This window comes from Carassius carassius, chromosome 50 (genome assembly GCF_963082965.1).
Source record: "Carassius carassius chromosome 50, fCarCar2.1, whole genome shotgun sequence".
Taxonomy (NCBI): domain Eukaryota; kingdom Metazoa; phylum Chordata; class Actinopteri; order Cypriniformes; family Cyprinidae; genus Carassius; species Carassius carassius.
The window spans coordinates 5,959,526-5,980,210 of NC_081804.1; the positions used below are offsets into that span (position 1 = coordinate 5,959,526).

A 20,685-nucleotide genomic window follows, 5' to 3' on the forward strand; every position below is an offset into this window, starting at 1 on the left:
AAGAAGTAGTAGAAATTTAAATATAACATTTTAAATGTAGAAGAAAAAATTTTGCTATAAATATTTAAGATTTTTTTATTATTATTATTATTATAGTTATGTCCCATTGGTTCCCTTCTTTACAACTTTATTCTCAAAATTAACCTTAATTATATAAAAATACTTAATAAATCATTTAAACTTTACTAAATAATTTTGGCGGTGCAGAATTAGTCTGGTGTTTTGTTGCTCATAAAAACTGTGCCATTACAGACTGCAACAAGAAAAACTTCTGAAAGCGGTTTGATTCCATAAAGACGGTTTAAAAACCTTCCCAAATATACCTTTATTTGTACCTTACTTAGGGTCTTGGGTTTTGCACAAATTTCTTTGTTCCATACTGCAGCAGTTTCCAACCTTTTTAGCTGCTTGTGTTGCATTTGCAGGCTGAGATTGCCATAAAAAAAAAAAACAATGCAGTTATTAGACTTCATTTATAAGCTGATTTGTCTCTAATTCAGACCACATGGATGCAGTTTAAGACTTATTCTCCATCCTTACTTAAACATTGTCATATGCAAATGATGACACTGAGTGCCCTATTTTAACGATCTAAATGCAAAGTGTAAAGCACACGACGCAGGTGCACTCAGGGCATGTCCAAATCCACTTTTGCTATTTTAATGACGGAAAACGGTCCATGCGCCAGGGCCCATTTTTGGAATGGGTTGCCCCTATTCTCTTAATAAGTAATGGTCGCAACGTTCAAGAAACCCATCAGAGTGTCATCTTCCATTCCCTTTAAGAGCGAGATGTGCTCGTGCCATGGCAGATCGCTATTTAGATGGCGGAATTTGTTGGCGGGAAAGCTGAACGCTTCTCAAGCGAAGAAACCGTGAAGTTAAAGCGCGCGAGCAGATCATCTATGGGACAAGCAGGAATCCACCAAAGCTTCCCGAGGTGAAGAAGACGTGGGATGAAGTAGAATTTCATACATCATTATAAGTAGTAATAGGCTGAATTGCAAATAGGTAACCTAATTCTAATACATGCAATGACATCATTACATTTTTATATTTATGTAGCCTACACAATAATATTATTTTACACTGTAATCCTTTTGTTTTTAATATTTGGCACTATGTGAACCCGCCCAGAGGCACATTTTCTACCAACGCGCTCTTTAAATAACAAAAAAAATATTGCGCCATTGACTTTAGACTTTAGACTAGGTTTGAGTTGGTCTATGGCGCAGTCTATTTTCAGCTCCTTAAAATAGCAATGCGCCAGCACGCCCATGGGTGACACTGGACGGGAAAATGTGAACGCCGTTGGACTGAAACTAGCAAACACACTTGCGCTGCGCCTTGCGTCGCATTGCGGCGGGTGTATGATAGGTCCCTGAGTCATTAAACTCGCTGTAAGTACAAATTAAATCCACTAAAATATTCCTCTCTGAGTTAAACTCTCTTGCCTTAAGTGAGTCGTTCTGCTTACGGTGGTTGCTTTGCTCTACGGACACCCAAAGACTCTTTTCTACTGAGGAAAAAGCCCTTAAATCTATATCTAATTATGGTAGCCCCCATTCGGAAAACTTGTTTTTGTTGAAAACTTTCTTCAATGTGCAAGGGAGAGATTAAAGGAAATAGACATTTATTTCAGTCATTTCTGTAGTTAATTGTGTTTGCTCAAGGGTAAGATAAATTTATTTATATGTAATTTTAACTTGAAAATAGTCACTTTTGGAGTTTTAAAAAGAAAGTATCAGACAGCCAGTGAAAAATGAAATAAAAAAATGTTACAGTTTTAATTCCACATATTGTGTTCTACTCTAACATTGACTTCAGATAAGTCTCAAACATTTGCATTTGACGTCCTAAAATATTCAACCTAAAAAAAATCTATTTTAAAACTGTCTGACACGTCATTTTGATAACATTTGCAGGAAATTGGTTCATCATAATTTTTTTTTGCACTCTTAGTGAAGCTCTATGCTCAGAATTTAGCATTAATGAAGAAAAGAATGCTTGTTTATGTCTTATTGTTTTATAGTTCTTTCCATGTAGTAAACATTTTGATGAGAGTGCTCCCGGTTTATTGCCAGCCACGGCGGACTGTTAACTTTATTTTTGCTCATTCATTCAACCCCATTATCATCTGAAATTTGCTCTCAGGATTGGAGCATCCACACAGATTGTTTTTCCCCCCTGCATTTTTGCATTGTACTTATTTGAATCAGGAGAACGGACTCATTATTATTGTTTATCTGTGACAAAGAAATAATGCACACAAACAGCCAAGAAAATTAGCCCGTTAGCATCATACAGGGCAAAAAAGATGAGGCACCATAGGTTTGATTTAAAAATGGCATCATCCAAACCGGAGTTGAGAACATCTCGCCATTATCAGCACTTTATGTAGATGTCTGCCAGACCACTAGATACATGTAACACTGGAATAGCTGATAGCTTTGCTTTTTAGGCTACGTTTATATGACAACGATGTAGTCAAAAACAAAAAAAGGTTTTCTCTTGCCTTTTTAAAAAGTTTCACGTATACACGTATATTCGCGTTTGCACATATTCATGAAAACGGCCAAAAACGCTGTATTACGTATGTCATAGAGTAGTTTGAATGTACAGTTTGTATGTCATAGCAGTACAGTACAGTTACTGTAGGGAAGTGATGATTATGTGTCTTATATTATGTGTCTCCGCTGTTGGTTGTAATATTGGTGAAGCAAATCCACACTTGAGCAGCAACGACAGTAGCATGTACTCCACCATTGTCGTATATGTTTGTTCACGTTTGTCTTTAAAATCGACACATACTGCGCATGTCTACATTCATAACATGTACTACGCACTCGCATGACATCACCCGTTTTCACGTTTTTGATGTTTACATGGAAACGATAACAGTGGCGTTTTCGAAACCTTGCATTTTGAAACCCATTTTCAAAAACATGTGTTTTCAGTCCCCAAAACGCTGTTGTTGTGTAAACGTGCAGCCAAAACGCATAAAACGTTTTCCCTTATTTGGCTAAAAACATAGTCGTGTAAACGGCACCTAAGTCATTTGTTAAAATAATGTTTAATGATACGAATGTCACACCCTTTGTTATGCTGTGCGAACAGGAACATATCACCCCTATCTTAATCTCGCTTCATTGGTTTCCTGTAAGTTATAGAATTGATTTTATAATCTTTTGATTAGTGTAAGTATTGAATGGTCTCACACCGCCCTATCTTTTGGATCTACTGACTGAATATCAGTCTGGAAGAATAGTGATATCTAAAAGCCAAAAGCTATTTAAAATTCCAAGTTCTAGACAAAATCAAAGAGAGGATTGTGCGTTTGCTGTAGCAGCACCTAAACTTTGGGATAGTTTGCCAAATTATATTAGAGCTGCCACTCAATTTGATATTGCTTACTTTGGATATATATCAGAAATAGTAAATGGCATAAAAAAAGTTTAGCTCCATATTGCCTCAACACACCTGCCTGGAAGTTTCAGGTATACCCAATTCAGGTATATACATTTTTTATAATTATTTTTTTTTTATCTACAAACTGAAAACAGTGTTGAGTTATACTTTTGGAAACCAAAGCTGTGGTTCAGTGATGATTTTATTTATTTGTTTATTTTCCAATGTTCCAGAAAGAAGGTTTTCGAAGACATCCAGCGTCTCATCTGTCCAGAGGACATCATCAACAAGGTTGTTTTTGACATGGATGATCCCAGGTAACACTGCTATTTTTTTTTCTGATAAAGCATTTTGATTAGATCATTGCGTCAGTGGTACACTGATAAATTAGATCCATTAAGTGCCTCTGATGGATCTTTCACAGGCATGCTGGATTGATACTATAGCAACCAGAACGTCAAAGATATTCACAGTGCAGCCTTCAAGTCATATTAAAAGTCTTTCTTTCTTTCTTTCTTTCTTTCTTTCTTTCTTTCTTTCTTTCTTTCTTTCTTTCTTTCTTTCTTTCTTTCTTTCTTTCTTTCTTTCTTCAATTTTGTTGATGGTCTTCTTTCCTTCCTTCCTTCCTTCTATCCTTTCATTTCCCCTTACATTTTATGTTCACTTTGGTCCCTGTCTTTCTCTTTTCCTTTCCTTTTATTGCTGTCTTCCTTCATTCCTTTGTCTGTCTTTCTTCTTGTCTTTCTTTTTCCTTCCTTCCTTCTTTATTTCCTTGCTCCTTCTATCCTTTCATTTTTCCTCATGTTCTGTTCACTTATTTTTCCTTCCTTCCTTCCTTCCTTTTTTTCTGTTTGATTCCTTTGTATTTAATTGTGTTTTTATATTCACTCTGTCCTTCCTTCCTGTATTTATCTTTGTTTCCTTTGTTATTGTCCTTCCTTCCTATATCCATTGTCTTTCATTAATGTTTCTCTTCTCTTCTCTTTCCCTTCCTTCCTTTCTTTCCTTTTTACGTTCATTCCGTGGCTTTTTCCTATTTTTCTCCTTTTCTTCCTCTTTTTGTCTTCCCCTTTTTCTTTGTCTTTCTTTCTTTCTTTCTTTCTTTCTTTCTTTCTTTTTCTCAGTCCACAGTGTTCCTCCGATATGTGTCCCAGTTCTCTTCAGTTCTTCTCCAAATTTGAGAGCGGGAACCTGCGTAAAGCCATTCAAGTCCGCAGGTGAGACTCTGCATTGTAATACAGCACACGTACACCTGCGCTCACACGCAAACATGTACTGCAGACAGCTCGCCGAGTGCCCTTGGGCCTCATTTGTAGTGCATTCACAATCATACTTTCTCTCTCTCTCTCTCTCTCTCTCTCTCTCTCTCTCCCTCTTATGTTTCCACTCTTTCAGCAAGCTTGTCTCGTCAATGCATGCAAGATCAAATCAAAACCACTTTCTACAGAGCACTTCCGATGTGCTTAAATAAAAGAGCCTACGTTATATTTTTCCAAATGAAATATGGTGGCGTAACAACAGATAGGGATGGAGTGAGAGATTTTTCTCTGTCATTTATCTAACACACTTCTCTCTCTCTCTCTCTCTCTCTCTCTCTCTCTCTCTCTCTCTCTCTCTCGCTCTCATTACTTCTCTCCAATTGTCTCTTCCACCCACTTTGTCTGATTTTCTCCTGTCTCTCTTTCGCACTCTCTCTTAGTCATGAATATGATTTGATTCTCAATGCTGATGTCAACTCCTCTGCACACTGTCAGTGGTTCTATTTTGAAGTCAGTGGCATGGTGGCCGGTGTGCCTTATCGTTTTAACATCATCAATTGCGAGAAAGGGAACAGCCAGTATAACTATGGTAAGCCATACAGTAGAAAATACTATGAAGCCATGCGATTTAATAAAGCAGGGCATCATGCTTTTTATATAATATTGTTATTTATTTTTTACTTGTAATAAACATTACCTGAAATTTTATATATATATATATATATATATATATATATATATATATATATATATATATATATATATATATATATATATATGTATGTATGTATGTATGTATGTATGTATGTATCTATGTATATATGTATATATATATATATATATGTATATATATATGTATGTGTGTGTGTGTCTGTGTATAAAACTTAAACTAAATCTGAAGTAAATATGTATAAAAAAACTATATAGACCTTGTTAAAAACTAAGATATATTTAACAAATAAAATAACTACTAAAAATGACAAACACGCAACAAAATCACTAAAACTTAAACAAAACTAAAAAAACCACATTACAAATTAATTGAAATAACTATAATAGTATCTTTAAAATACTAAAATAACACGACAAAAGATTTAAATGTGTATTCTTGTACACTTTAATCCAAATGTTAGTGTTACATTCTAGTTCATAACTTGTTCTGTGTTTTTTTTGTTTGTTAGTTTTTTGTGGTACATAATCACCTCAGATCACCTTCATATTGATCCAGGAAAATGTTCTGCTTGTGTAAATAATGTGTTTGTTACATGAGGGTTATGAGATCTATTTTTAGTATCGTTTTAGTACGTGTTCTAGATGGCATTGATTTTGACATAAGCATCTTCTCTCCAAAGAAATACATTTCCCCACCGGCACCAGGACGCCCAGCTTAAGACGATGCTACAGTGGTAGCAGCTAAATCATATCTTAGCTTCACAATGCTCTCAGACACAGCGGTGGGCCCGAGCAGCTCTAAAACCTGACACCAGCCGTATATCCCAGAAAAATACAGTGCTTCCGCATTTCAGACTTCCTCTACCGATAAAGCCTTTTCAATGGCCCTTGACCGCCTTTTCCTCATTTTGGTGTGCAGCTGGGTATTATAAGAGACTCGTACTTCCCTGAAGTCAGTGTTTTATGTCTTTATATTAAATGAGATGTCCTTTATTGTTGACCTTATGTGAGTTTGAGTAAAACTTCTACTGTGAGCGAATGCATTTCAGGGAAGTCTGTCTACCAGTGTTAGTGTTTTAGAGAAATGCAGTCTTCATCTTATTGGTTTTAAGAAAGGATGGTCTGACTTTTTCATTGAAAGCTAAAGATTTAGACATTTTAGATAAAAAACAGTTTTATTATTTATTTGCAAGCTTGATTGAGAGCTTGGTGGATTTTAGCTTTCCTCATACAGTAAAGGTTGTTAAAGTATTTGGAACAGAGCTTACTCATTTTGTGTAAAATGAATAAAATATATTTTTCAACGGGGTAAAAAAATATTCTCCTATATCAACATTGCTTCTCATAAATCGATACTGATCATTATTGCCACCAAGCCAAACCTTAAAAGAATTCTCTGATCTTCAATAAGCAAGGTTGCACTTATTTGATAAAAAATATACGAAAAACTATAATATTTGAAATTTGATTGCAATTTCAAACAAATTTTTTGTGTTTTATCGTTTTGGTGTTGGTGATTGATTGATATTGTGCCAAAGCTAACAACCTGCATGTTTAGCAATTACAGAATGACCTTTAAATGACTGAATTATTGACGTGGTTCATAACTGTATGGTTATGGGATGTTTCAGGCATGCAGCCCGTGCTGTATTCTGTGAGGGAGGCATTGGAGGGCAGACCACACTGGGTGCGAACAGGCTCTGAGATCTGCTATTACAGGTATTGCGCCTCCTTATTTCACTTCAGCTCTTTACATTTAACCTCACATGATTTCACTTTGCCTCACTTTACTGTACTTTTTCCTCTATGCAGTCTATTTTTTTATTCAGGATATAGCATCTAAATGTGGTTTTGACTTCCACAGAAACCATTTCTGCCCTAGAAGAGGTCAAAAAGGTTCTTTTTACACACTGACCTTCACGGTGACCTTTCGCCACGAAGATGACGTGTGCTACTTGGCCTACCACTACCCTTATACCTACACCACCCTTCAGGTGCTTGACAGGACCCACTTTGTATAAATATTAGGGCCAGGATGTCACACTTATCTTCAGAATCATAGTGTTGAGATATTTAGGTGCATTGATATTAGATGAGTTGATATGTTAAGGCACTAGGTTAAGTAAAATATAACGAATAGACTCTTTCATATTTCAAAAGTAACAAAGCAAAATGCAGTTATAAGACGGTAGGGACACTACAGATAATGATTAATGGAAGCGTTGTTCATACATCCACTGAAAAAAATCTTGGTTCATCAAAATGAAGAAATTAATATTGTTAAATCAGCCATAGCATCCACGCAGCTGACATTTGTAGCTTCTTCACGTATACTTAAACATCGCTAATAAAACATCAACATTTTGGTCAATGATTTTGGCCGTCCAAAACTATATAAAAATGTATTTTTGGTTACTAAAATCTTGGTGCATCACTACTCATAACGGCTAAAGACTAAAGCAAATGTATTTACGATATTCTCTAGACCCATTTGAAGATGCTGGAGAAGTCTGTAGATCCACGCAAAGTTTTCTTCAGGCAACAAAACCTCTGCGATACGCTGGCGGGAAACTCCTGCTCTTTAGTCACGATCACAGCCTGCCCTACTTCCAGAGCCTGGAAACATCTGCACCAGCTGCGTAAGTCTGACACTAAAACCCGCAATGAGTCAGATTTATGCACCTGTGAGCTGAACGTCTGAAGCTGCTTTTGGTTTGTATTCGGCAGTGAAAGTGTGTGTGTGTGCGTTCATGAGTGTGTGTTCGTACAGTCTGGCAGATCTTCAAGGCACTTGGAGCATCTGAGCTTTGACACCTCCTGTCAGAGGAGGAGTCGAGGAGCTTCAGGGTGGGTGGATGTATGTGGGGAGGACACTGTTATAGATGGGATGACGGTGCTTGACTCACTACCTGAAGCACATGTTATGCCAGAAGACAAAAAGTTAAAAGAACTAGTAGAGCACATATGGATTGAGAGGAAGTCAGTTTCAGGTTTTTTTTGGAAGTTGCTTCAAAGGCAACATAAAATCAAAATGTACCCTTTATATTTAATATATTACCCATGTCTTATTGTTTGATTTGTCAGTGAACATTATTTAAAACATTTTTATTTTCATAATATTCAATATTACCTTATATTCCAAACACATTTTCTTTGGTTGATGACATTACCAAGGCTTTACATTTTTAACCAATAATATCATTATTGATATTTTTCATGAGATACCTTTTAATAAAAGGCAAAAAGACAATAAATAAAATATACATTTAAATTCATATAACATTTATAAATTTTTTTGACTCTGAGGATTCAAAAATTTTCTTTTTTATTTGCAAAAATTAAATCAATACAAAGTAATATTAATTTATTTTATTTATTTAGTTATTTTTCTATGATTTGTATTTGTTGTATTTAAGGCACTCAGAGCATCTGAACATCATTTTTTCAGTGAAATACTTAAATCATACAAAATTATATTTTATTTTATTTTACCCGGAGCATCTAAATATAATTTATTTATGAAATTTGTTTATTTTTAATATGATTTTAAATTTATTGTCTTCAGGGTACTCGGAGCATGTGAAAAGCATTCTTTTAATGCAATACAAAATTATATATATATACAGTACAGACCAAAAGTTTGGAAACATTACTATTTTTAATGTTTTTGAAAGAAGTTTCTTCTGCTCATCAAGCCTGCATTTATTTGATCAAAAATATGGAAAAAAATTTAATATTGTGATATATTATTACAATTTAAAATAATTGTTTTTAAATTTATTAAACTTTTAATTATCATTTATTTCTGTGATGCAAAGCTGAATTTTTAGGATCATTAGAAATCATTCTAATATGATGATTCATTATCAAAGTTGGAAACAGTTCTGCTGCTTCATATTTTTTTCAGAACATGTGATACTTTTTTAGGATACTTTGATGAATAAAAAAAAAAAAGAAGCTTTGTTTTTAAAATATAAATATTTTGTAATAACAATATACACTACTGGTCAGTAATTTGGGGTCAGTAATTTTTTTTCTTTTTTTTAAATAAAATCAATAGTTTTATTCAGCAAGGATGTGTTAAATTGATAAAAAGTGATAGTAAAGAAAATATATTATTAGAATATATATTATTAGAATTTTTTTTATTGAATAAATGCAGTTCTTTTTAACCTTTTATTCATCAAATATATTAGACAGCAGAACTGTTTCCAACACTCATAATAAATCAGAATATTAGAATGATTTCTAAATGATCATGTGATAGACTGGATGTTACATGTGACACTGAAGGCTGGAGTAATGATGCTGAAAATTCAGCTCTGCATCACAGGAATAAATTATTTTTTTTAAGTATATTCAAATAGAAAACTATTATTTTAAGTTGTAATAATGTTTCACAATATTACAGTTTTTTCTGTATTTTTGATCAAATAAATGCAGGCTTGATGAGAAGAAGAAACTTCTTTCAAAAACATTTAAAATAGTAATGTTTCCAAACTTTTGGTCTGTACTGTATATATATATATAATTTCACATGCTCCGTATCGTATTGAATCGGTACTCTCGCCCACTCTTGTATTAGTGCTGACAGGTGTGACTGTCAGCTGCAGGTGAAACTGCAGAGATACTGTAGATGTTTCAAACTGAAAGAGGATCTAGAGGGACACGCTGGGACATGCTGTCCCAGCTGTGGGCCACTTCCACTGTGTAGCACGGTGCTCTCCAAACCCTCGTCTCCTGATGAATATAGAAGCGAGACATATGCAGCTTGATCCCCATAGACCGATGCAGAGCGTCTGGCTCGGTTGGGGGTGGAGTGATGGCCCGTCCCGATCGACTGACTGCTGACAGTACCCAAGACACACTGACATACTGCAAAGTGACCTGCTGACAATTCCCAATGACTGTCTCATACAGTGACCTGTTCACTAGCTTGGAACTTGTGCTGTTGATCAAAGACTGTCAGTGATTAGCACGCTTAAATTCGCTATGCATGCACTTTGTGTGTGTGTGTGTGTGTGCATTTGTGTATGTTATGCACACATATGGACTTTTTTAATAATTTAATGGCTAATAAAATCAGTGTCGTTGAATTGACTTCCCATAATTTTAATTCAGGAGCTGTTTTAATTGTTTTAACAGCATTGGACTTTGAATATGACTCATATCATAAATTTTTAAAGCCTCTGGGATTTTAACTTATTTTTAGCAAACAGATGTCTTGCTGTTTTAACATCCTGATGTTCTGCATGTCTGCAGTTATAAAAGAAGAAAAGGTAATTTCTTACAGTTGTGACATTTCTCAAAGTGTGATTTTCTGTCTTACAATAATACAATTCTTCACAATTGTGATTTTTTTTTTCTCAACGTTTGATTTTACATCTCATAATTATTTCTTGCAATTGCAACCTTTTTTTAACTCAGAGTGGGATTATTTTATATTGTATTACTTCTCGCAATTGCAACTAATTTTCTCAGTGTTTTTTATGTATATCAAAAATGTAGCATTATTTTTAGTAATTACAAATTTTTTTAATAATTGAGACTTTACATCTTACTGTGATATATTTCTTATTTTTGAGAATCATAACTCGTTAATGCAACACAACATCAAATACAACAGTTCTGTCTGAATAGAATACTTTTTTCATTCTTATAAGAAGCCAGAACATCCGAATGTTTGTATGCTATTTACGTCAATGTAGTGTTCTAAATTAGTTCTACTATAGTTCTGTCTAAATATGTATAGACTACCAAATTTGAAGAAACTGGTTTTCCCATCAGTTGACACACAGTAGTGTTGTGACAGCCGCTGCAGCAGTTAACAGCATCCAGCGAGATTCACATGGCTATGTGTAAACATCAAGACCGAAACACACACGCTCACACATGCAGGGCACCTCATCTATCTGTCGTCGTCCTGCAGAGTGCGTCGTCCCAGCTGACACCATGCCGAAACATCACAGTGCATTTCATTAATCTGAACATCCGTGCACAAAACTAAAAAACGAAAAACCTCCTCCAACAGGAAAGAGCCCGTATCAGTGAATCGGACATGCTAGTAGATGAACTGATTTCAGATAGAATCAGGATTGTTCCACAAGGTGGGGCCTTTTGTATCCCTCATATACATATGAATGAAATGCTTTTATATTTAAATAGCTAAAAAAGCATATTTTCTATCTCAGTCTATCTCAGTATTAAGTGCTATAAATTAAACTCTCTTTGTGTTTGTTTAAAATACATATATGTGCATATATAAGACCCTGTGAACAATTTAAAATGAACATACAGTACGCTTAGGAGTTTAAACCTGTCCATGTGAACTGTACACATACGGCGGCAATCTGTGGCAAAATGCGGCAATAAACTGGCATTTGCCTGTTGGAGGATTACACCTTAATTAGCACATTGGGGTTTAGCACATGAGCTTTGCCTTTACACATAGTGGGATTTTCATAATCACTTTGCTGTTTATCTCGGATGTGGGACTTGTGCGAGCTCCCATTCGCTACATTATTGAATTAAAGGCCTCTGATATTATTAACTGTAATCATAGTGCCCCACATCAATCACCACAAACAAGTTAAGCCGCTTTTCTAAGCCATTGATGATTATGAGGTGGTGCAGGTCACGGCTTGTTTCTGTGTGTATAAGAGAGAAAGTGACTGGACGTCGTTGTGGAATGAGGACTTGATACATCAGACAAGCCATGGCAGCTTTTGTTTAGTATTAAAGTTGTGCAGCTGACCAACAGAACAACATGGATTAAAGTGGCAGCTCTACTCTCACAGACTTCTAATTAAACAAATCCCTTTGATTAGCTGTACCTGGAAATAACACCAGCTCACTTTACGTTTACACTTCTATGATATTCCTTGAAAAAGCATGAGCGAATATGTCTTGCAGCTGTCTAAATAACAAAGATGTCACAGTATATAAATAAAACCATTTTAGCTGGCTGTTATTTGTGTGCTTTGCCTTGAGGTTTATATCACTAAACAGACAGGTTATATATGTTTTGAAATATGTATTTGGGACTTTTCGAGTGCTATACAAGAAATTAAACTTATATATATACATTAAGGAACATTTTATATTACCCTAAAAAAACCCTGGAAATACCTGGAAACTGTAAAAAAATAAATAAATAATAATAATAATAAAATAAAAAGAAGTAGAAGCCTAGAAAGATCATGCAAATTGTCACAATTAATTAAATCCAGGAAATAAATAAGAACAAAATTGCATAATTAAATCTCGGAAATTCTTAAAGTATAATTTTCTGTTAATAATAATGATAATAATAATAATAATAGGCTATATGTATGCATTTGGCATATTATTATTATTATTATTATTATTATTATCATTATTAATAATAATAATACTTCAAATAAAATAATACATTCAATATTACATTATATATATATATATATATATATATATATATATATATATATGTGTGTGTGTGTGTGTGTGTGTGTGTGTGTGTGTGTTATTATTATTAAATTATCAGGCTTTATTCTCATCTTGAGGTCAAAACGTAAACAGACATTAATATCCTTTACAAAGTAAAATCAGGGTAACAGACTGTTTTAGGCAATTACATGACCTTACTTGACTCAAAAACAATTCATCATGTTGCAAAGGCATGACACAATTATATAAGTGCATATACATTTATTTGGCTGTGAAAAATTTCAATTTAGAAAAGCCCTTTGAGCATGTTAAACAGAAATACAGGGTTCTTATCTGTTAGTCACATTGCCCATGCCTTCTGCTGACAGTCAATGATAAATCCTATTTGCAATACCTTTCTGCTTGCGTTTGACTCTGCATTAACAGAGTCTGTCCTCCATTGGCATGCATCCTGCAGCCTACATGTTTCTTTCTTCCTCTCTCTTTTAATATCGCAATCTGTGCTGTCGCTCTGTCCTTCATGTTCACACTTTCTCTTCAAATAGACATCATAACCCCCAATTCACCCAACGCAATCCAGAAACTGGGTTATGGTATGTGAAAATGATGACTTCACTGTTCGATTTTACACCTTTATTTCAACTGAAATGCTGCTGGAAAAACTTTGACTTCACTGTTCAATTTTACACCTTTATTTCAACTGAAATGCTGCTGGAAAAACTCTGACTTCACTGTTCGATTTTACACCTTTATTTCAACTGAAATGCTGCTGGAAAAACTCTGACTTCACTGTTTGATTTTACACCTTTATTTCAACTGAAATGCTGCTGGAAAAACTCTGACTTCACTGTTTGATTTTACACCTTTATTTCAACTGAAATGCTGCTGGAAAAACTCTGAACCCATTTATATCTTTTGGCTTTTCAATAATTTACTCAACAGCTCAACTCTATTGTTATGACTGTGTTGAAGTCATGCGTAAAAAGAATAAATCTGTACTCATAAAATCAAGATTATGAGTCTAAATGAAGTATGTTATAAAACCAGAGAATGTAGTTGTAAAGTACAAGTGACCTCATTGTAAAAATAGGATCACCACATTTATTAAAAAAATAAAAACACACGGACACAGTGAATACAGCGAATCCTCTTGTCACTGAAAGTGTCTCCCTGCAGATCGCTTTTGGCAAAACTGTCACACTAAGCAGGATTACGCTTGATAATTAACAACCCAAGAAATGAGCATGAGCTAGACTCCTATGAAACACTTTTAATTAATAAAACGCTAAATTAAAAGCTGCATTTTCATAAGCTTTGCGGGGCAAATTCATCTCATGATTACAAATGGACAAGTCTGATATGTTCTAATTGGACCTGATTTGCATATACAGGAAAGGATTACAGAGATTGGTTTTGATAGCTTAAGGCTGCCTTTGTACTTTACGATCAAGAGGCGGAGACTTTTTCTCCTTGGGCGTTTGTGTGTGAAGAGTGTGTTAGCGCGTTGTACTGCTGATTAAAGATGTATCCCGCATTTGAACAAAATTTATTATATCATGCAGATATGTATGGTTTTTAATTAAAGTGTTAAATTCTAGCAACTTAGTTTGTTACTCTATTGATATTCAGTGCTGGAGTCTATGTTTAAGTGTAGGCCTAGGTTTATGACCATTTATATTATAACATTACCAGTCGAATGTGTTACTCTGTGTACAAAAGCCTCCAACCTGTGCCTTAGTCCTAGGCTTAGTACTAGACCTAGATGTAGGCATACACCCAGAATATTACTGCTTCTGCAGGCATTTTAAAAGTGTGTAATACTACACAACTTAATTTAAGTGCTGCAGTGCCTAGTAAATCATGATTAAGCTGCTGAGTTTAATTCTGGGTCTTGTCTGCAGAAATTTGTCTGGTTGTTCATCTGCAGACATTTAAAAAGGTGTAAAACTGAATAAATATTGTAAGTCAGGATGTAAGTCTGGGTCTAAGTTTTGATTTAATGCTTGCAGACATTAAATGTATGACTAATTTAATTTCTGTTTGTGTCTATGTTGGGTTCTATGTCTGGTTGTGCATCTGCAAGCATTTTAAAATCTGCTAAACCTACCCCTGGTTTTACAGACAATGCTTAGAAGCTAGTCCCAGACTAAAATGCATGTTGGAGCTGTCTCAACTGAAAATATCTTGCTCTGACATATCTTAAAATATGTCAGTGTCATTGTTCTGTGTCAAGATGCACACCTGTAATGTGTTCTTCTATTGCTTTTTTTTCAAAATTTGCTTAAATATCTAATTTAACCAAGGTGTAGTCCTGGCTTAAGCTAAGCCATGTTTTTGAAACTGGGACTTAGTTTTATAAGTCTGGGTCTATGTCTAGTTCTACATCCGCAACTATGTCTGGATCTGGTTCTCTTCCGAGAGCTCTCTCGTACTGCGTCTTAGCTAAGACGCTACGGGAAAAGTCTCTTTTCACGAAATACTGAAGCAAAAAATTATCCTTAATTTTGTATTTTTGTAAAGCGCATTTGCAGCAGTACACAGCCATAGGCGAGATGGCTCGTTCGCTCATTGGCTTGTTCTGCGGCAACTGCACAGCCTATCGAGCGCGGGCTGATGCAACATCAGACCAATAAGGGCGCTTCGCGCCCTTCTTGCCACTTCCCGCCGAAACGGGTGTGGCCCAACCTATAAAAGGAGATCGAAAAGGCTGACTCACCTGATTTTTCATCTCTTCACGGAGGAAGCAAGCGCCGTCTGAGAAAGCACATCAGCAGGACGAGCCATTCTGAAGCTGCTGGCATCGCCGCCTTCCACTGCCGTTCCTGCTGCGCTATCCGGCGCCTATATCCTTTCAATTCTGTTATATCCAAGCTGTTCTTTATGTGTGTGTGTTCGCCCTGCGACACACACTCGTAAAAGAGCTCGCGTCTTTTTTAAGATGCCTTCCTGCGGCTCGTCAGAGCCCCACTCAGCGAGGGAGACCGGTACGTCATCTGTGTCTCCTGCCTGGGTGAAGATCATGCCGCGCTCGCTCTCGCTGACGGCGAATGCCCCCACTGCGAGCTGTTGCCATGGTGACTCTGAGGACTCGCCTGGCCTTTTTCTCTGAGCCTGCATTCTTCGCTGCGCAGAGGCGCCGTAAAAGCATCGCTTCCAGCGGATTCCGGAACCGTCTTCAGCTCAACCGAGCTCGCCGGTTCGCCCTGCTTCACCGCCCCCCCCCCTGCATCGCTTCCAGGTGAGCAGCGCCCCTCTGCTGGACGGCGGCAAAAGCGGTGTTGCCATCTAAAGCCTGCTGTGTGACGCTGCGTCGGCACTACTAACGATGGCTGCTTCATCGAAGCGCAGGTGTACGAGATCCGCTGTGGCCGAGTTCTCACCCAAGCGCGCCGCTGTTTCAGTTCCAGGAATTGTGACTGTCTCAGGGTTTTCTGCAATGCGCAAGCCTGCACAGTTGCCCGCTTGCCTGCACACAAAAGCCGTTATCACAACAGCTTCAGCAACGCAGCTCGAGACCCCCGTTCTCGCTCTACCGGCCGTCGCCCCGCGCCGCGGGGGCCGCGGCAGAGGATTACGGTGAGGCCGGGAGCCCCGAAGCCATCCTAGGAAAGCCATCTATGCATGCTGCATGACGCTGCGTCGGCACTACACAGGATGGCTGCTTCATCGAAGCGCCGGTGTACGAGTTCCGCTGTGGCCGGGCTCTCACCTAAGCGCGCCGCTGTTTCAGTTTCAGAGATTGTGACTGTTTCAGCGTTTTTTGCAATGCGCAAGCCTGTACGGTTGCCCGCTTGCCTGCACACGAAAACCGTTATCACGGCTACCCAGATATTTCCCGAAAAAGGTGTAATTTCTGGTGTCCCGGCCACGGCCGATGGTGCTATAAATGTAGTGACGATGCCCACTGCTCAGTGCCCATCTCCACATATAAGCACAGCCCTTCACACAGGGCTCGCGCCCATAAAAGCGACTCAAGTCGATCACGCGCACTACATAGTAGACGTGCCCACTCCTCAGTGCCCACAATCACTATGTCACACGCGTCATGTGGTTTCTGTAAAAACGAAACCCGTGCACGTTCGTCCGGCCACGGCCGATGGTGCTATAAATGTAGTGACGATGCCCACTCCTCAGTGCCCATCTCCACATGTAAGCACAGCCCTGCACACAGGGCCTGCGCCCATAAAAGCGACTCAAGTTGATTGCGCACACTGCATAGTAAGCGTGCCCACCCCTCAGTGCCCACAATTACTATGTCACACGCGTCATGTGGTTTCTGTAAAAAACAAAACCCGTGGACGCTCGTACGGCCACGGCCGATGGTGCTTTAAATGCAGTGACGATGCCCACTCCTCAGTGCCCATCTCCACATGTAAGCACAGCCCTGCACACAGGGCTCGCGCACATAAGATCGACACAGATCGGTCGAGCGCGCCGCATAGTAAACGTGCCCACCCCCCAGTGCCCACATACACTATGTCACATACGGCGCGTGGCTTCTGTAAAAACGAGGCCCGTGCACGTACGCTCTGCACAGGCAGACAACTAGTTGAAAGTGGTAAATGTGCACATATGCAGCCCACAGTTACTCGCAGACATATCGAGTCCCACGGGACCTGCTCAGCCTTCCCCCAGTCGGTTAAGCGTCGGGACGGGGTCGAGGAGGAGCGATCTGCCCGCCTCAAATGCGCAGCACACCCGAGCGCCGCCGTTGCCCGGTCAACAGAGCGCGCTTCGCATCCAGCCCTTAGCCATTCATGCAGATGCATGGTCAGTGCTTCCAGGGGTTTCGGATTGGGTGCTAGGCATTATAAAGAGAGGCTACTCGCTACAGTTTTTTTCGACGCCCTCCGCGCTATTCAGCGCGCGTCGAAACTACGGTCAAAACAGAAGTAGCACACATACTTCGGGCCGAAATATCAAAACTGTTGAGCAAAGGGGCTGTAGAACCTGTGTCTCAAGCTCAAAGCGAGGGAGGGGCGGGGGGGGGGGGGGGGCTGTACAGCAGATACTTTCTGGTGCCCAAGAGAGACGGGGGTCTCAGGCCCATACTGGATCTAAGACAGCTGAACAAGGCATTGATGAAATGCAGTTTCAAAATGCTTACGACCAGGAAACTCCTAGCGCAGATTCGCAGAGGGCACTGGTTCATGTCATGTCCTCTCACTGCCCCGCGTTAAACTATACTGATTCGACTATACCGACAACAGCCTTGCTTGCAAGGCGGGGACCTCCAGGTTATAGAACCTGATAAATGTAGACGGCGAGGCCCAACCTGCCGCCATACATATATCCTGTGTGATGTCATATTGCCGCATCTACGGATGCTGCTAGATATAGGACGGAGGGCTTTTTCCCTTTTCTGTCCTGGACTCTCTGTGAGTCCCTCAGGTGACTGTGCACTGTAAATCCTGGGCGTTGCTTCAGGTTTATTGGTGTGTGATCCCTGCGCGCATGGCATTTTACATTTGGTTCCCGTAGCGTCTTAGCTAAGACGCAGTACGAGAGAGCTCTCATAAGAGAACGTACTCGGTTACTAAACGTAACCTCGGCTCTCTCTAGAAAGAGCGAACGAGTACTGCGTTCTCTGCCGTGCGCACAATTCACTCTGGTTCGCTTCGGCGATGAAATAAATCAGGTGAGTCAGCCTTTTCGAGCTCCTTTTATAGGTTGGGCCACACCCGTTTCGGCGGGAAGTGGCAAAAAGGGCGCAAAGCTTTTTTTTCCTCCGGCTGAACGATAAAAACATTTACAGCCAAACAGAATCAATCCTACAATGATCTCGAGAATTTAAAGTGGCAGACAAGCATGCATTTGAATAAACAGATGATATAATCTGCTGTTGCGGAAGCTAATATAGTTATCTTTATGTTTTAAAGTGTGTAAAACTTAATTTTATAAATCAGGGTGTAAGTGTGGGTCTACAGTAAGTCTGGTATGTCTGTCAAAGTTTTAAAATGTGTAAAACTAACTTAATTTCATAAATCTGGGTCTAAATCAGATTGTACTGTACATCTTCAGACCTTTTAAAATGTGTAAATGTAAAACGAACTTGAATTGGTAAATCAGTAAGTCTGGGTTTATGTTTAGTTCTAGAGTTCATCTGGGTGTCTATCTGGGTCTTTGTCTGGATCTAAGTCTAGTTTTATGATTGCAGATGTTGTAAAATGTGTAAAACTCAGATTGTTAAGTCTAGGTCTATGCTTAGTACAAAGTCAGTATCTAAGTCTAGCAAGTTTGATAAGTGTTTCAGTCTGAATCTAGGTCTGCAAATAATGTAAGCCTAGACAATTTATAGTGAAATACTACCAGCTTAATTTGTGTTGGGGTCAAGGTCTAAGCCAGAGCCTAAGCCTACAGTATTTGTCTATGTGCATTTTAAAGTGTGTAATATTAGCAAATTTCTTTGTTTCTGTTAATAATCGAGAAAAAATGTTGGAGTTTAGGTCTGTGTCTAAGAATGCCTCTCACACCTTCTTATAAATCTGAGGACTGGGAAACATTTCATACTCCAACGGATCTTTAAGGAAATTGACTATACTCAAGAAACATGTATTTTTTCTCTTCATGATATGCAGTATTATAAGCCCCACTTTCAAAAGCCTTTCCTTTGAACGCCATAAGTGCTGTTCAACAGAGGCACATAAACCTGGCTATTTAAACCCTGACACACACACACACCACACATTAAGAAGCGAACACGTGCACGCACACATAGAGGAAAGAGATAGACAAGGATGTTTTTAGGCAATGTCAGTGGGAGGTAAGTTTGCACAGATAGCCGTGAAACAACAGGAGAGACAAAGGCACTATTTGCCCTCTCATCTTTCTCTTTCTTTTATAATTTCTGTTTTCACTTCTCTAGCTCTTTGTCTGTATACTGTACGGGTTGAAGTCTACTGTGTGCCAAAGACTCCTCCGTACACGGAGTGAAAGCCCGACTCTTAAAGGATTGGGCTGTACTCTTCCCACTGGGAGCGTGGGAAGACTGACTTGTGTGGTAGCGGCAAAGAGATCTAACCAAGGACTCCATTCTCTCGTAGCTTCACGAAGCACTCCCACGTGTTTGTACACTCACTTTGCATGTGTGGCAAGCAACATATATTTTATTGGGCTTTTAAGGATGCAAACGTTTAAAATGGGATCAAGGCAATAAAACACATGGAATGGATATTAGTTGAATGTTTATTTTCACAGATGGATAATAATAGCTCATTCAGCTTATTTGTGCAGTGCAGATTGCTTTTGGATGTAGAATAGAGGGGAAACGGTAGTTTATTGCACAAAAATGTTATTTTACTGGTAAGATGGAGTAGTGACAAATGAATATGCAGGTATTCAAGTGAACGAGTGTGAACGCAGAGATGAAGGGCAGATGGAGTGAGAGTTTAAGTGGCGAGGACAGAGGGTTTGCAGGCAGGACTTCATCAGATCAGCCGAACGCATCGCAAGACTCTGATTCCGACTTGAATAAGAATTTCAATTATCTCTCAATTTTCTTCTTCTTCTTTTTTTGCAGAGCTGGAGCAGTCACCTCTTGAGGGAAATTGAGTGTGTGCAGCTTATGTGATATTAATAAAGCATATTTTATGTTTAGGACACTTTTGTTAGGTTTACCTGCTTTTTCGGTATCTATCAAACTCATTTGTCTATCTACCTATCTATCAAACTCATCTATCTATCTATCTATCTATCTATCTATCTATCTATCTATCTATCTATCTATCTATCTATCTATCTATCTATCTATCTATCTATCTATCTATCTATCTATCTATCTATCAAACTCATTTGTCTATCTACCTATCTATCAAACTCATTTGTCTATCTACCTATCTATCAAACTCATCTATCTATCTATCTATCTATCTATCTATCTATCTATCTATCTATCTATCTATCTATCTATCTATCTATCTATC

General features: G+C 38.2%; 1 protein-coding gene across 3 annotated transcripts in view; it reads left to right on the top strand.

Moving 5' to 3' along the window:
* LOC132133610 (cytosolic carboxypeptidase 1-like) overlaps positions 1-20,685 on the top strand; it is a 131,705-nt gene that overhangs the window by 57,960 nt on the left and 53,060 nt on the right. For all 3 annotated transcript variants that reach the window (XM_059546490.1, XM_059546491.1, XM_059546492.1), the window contains 6 exons: positions 3,641-3,724; positions 4,532-4,624; positions 5,107-5,255; positions 6,970-7,057; positions 7,203-7,332; positions 7,824-7,977. In XM_059546490.1, the coding sequence (XP_059402473.1) occupies positions 3,641-3,724; positions 4,532-4,624; positions 5,107-5,255; positions 6,970-7,057; positions 7,203-7,332; positions 7,824-7,977 (698 nt within the window). The remainder of the gene's footprint in view (positions 1-3,640; positions 3,725-4,531; positions 4,625-5,106; positions 5,256-6,969; positions 7,058-7,202; positions 7,333-7,823; positions 7,978-20,685) is intronic.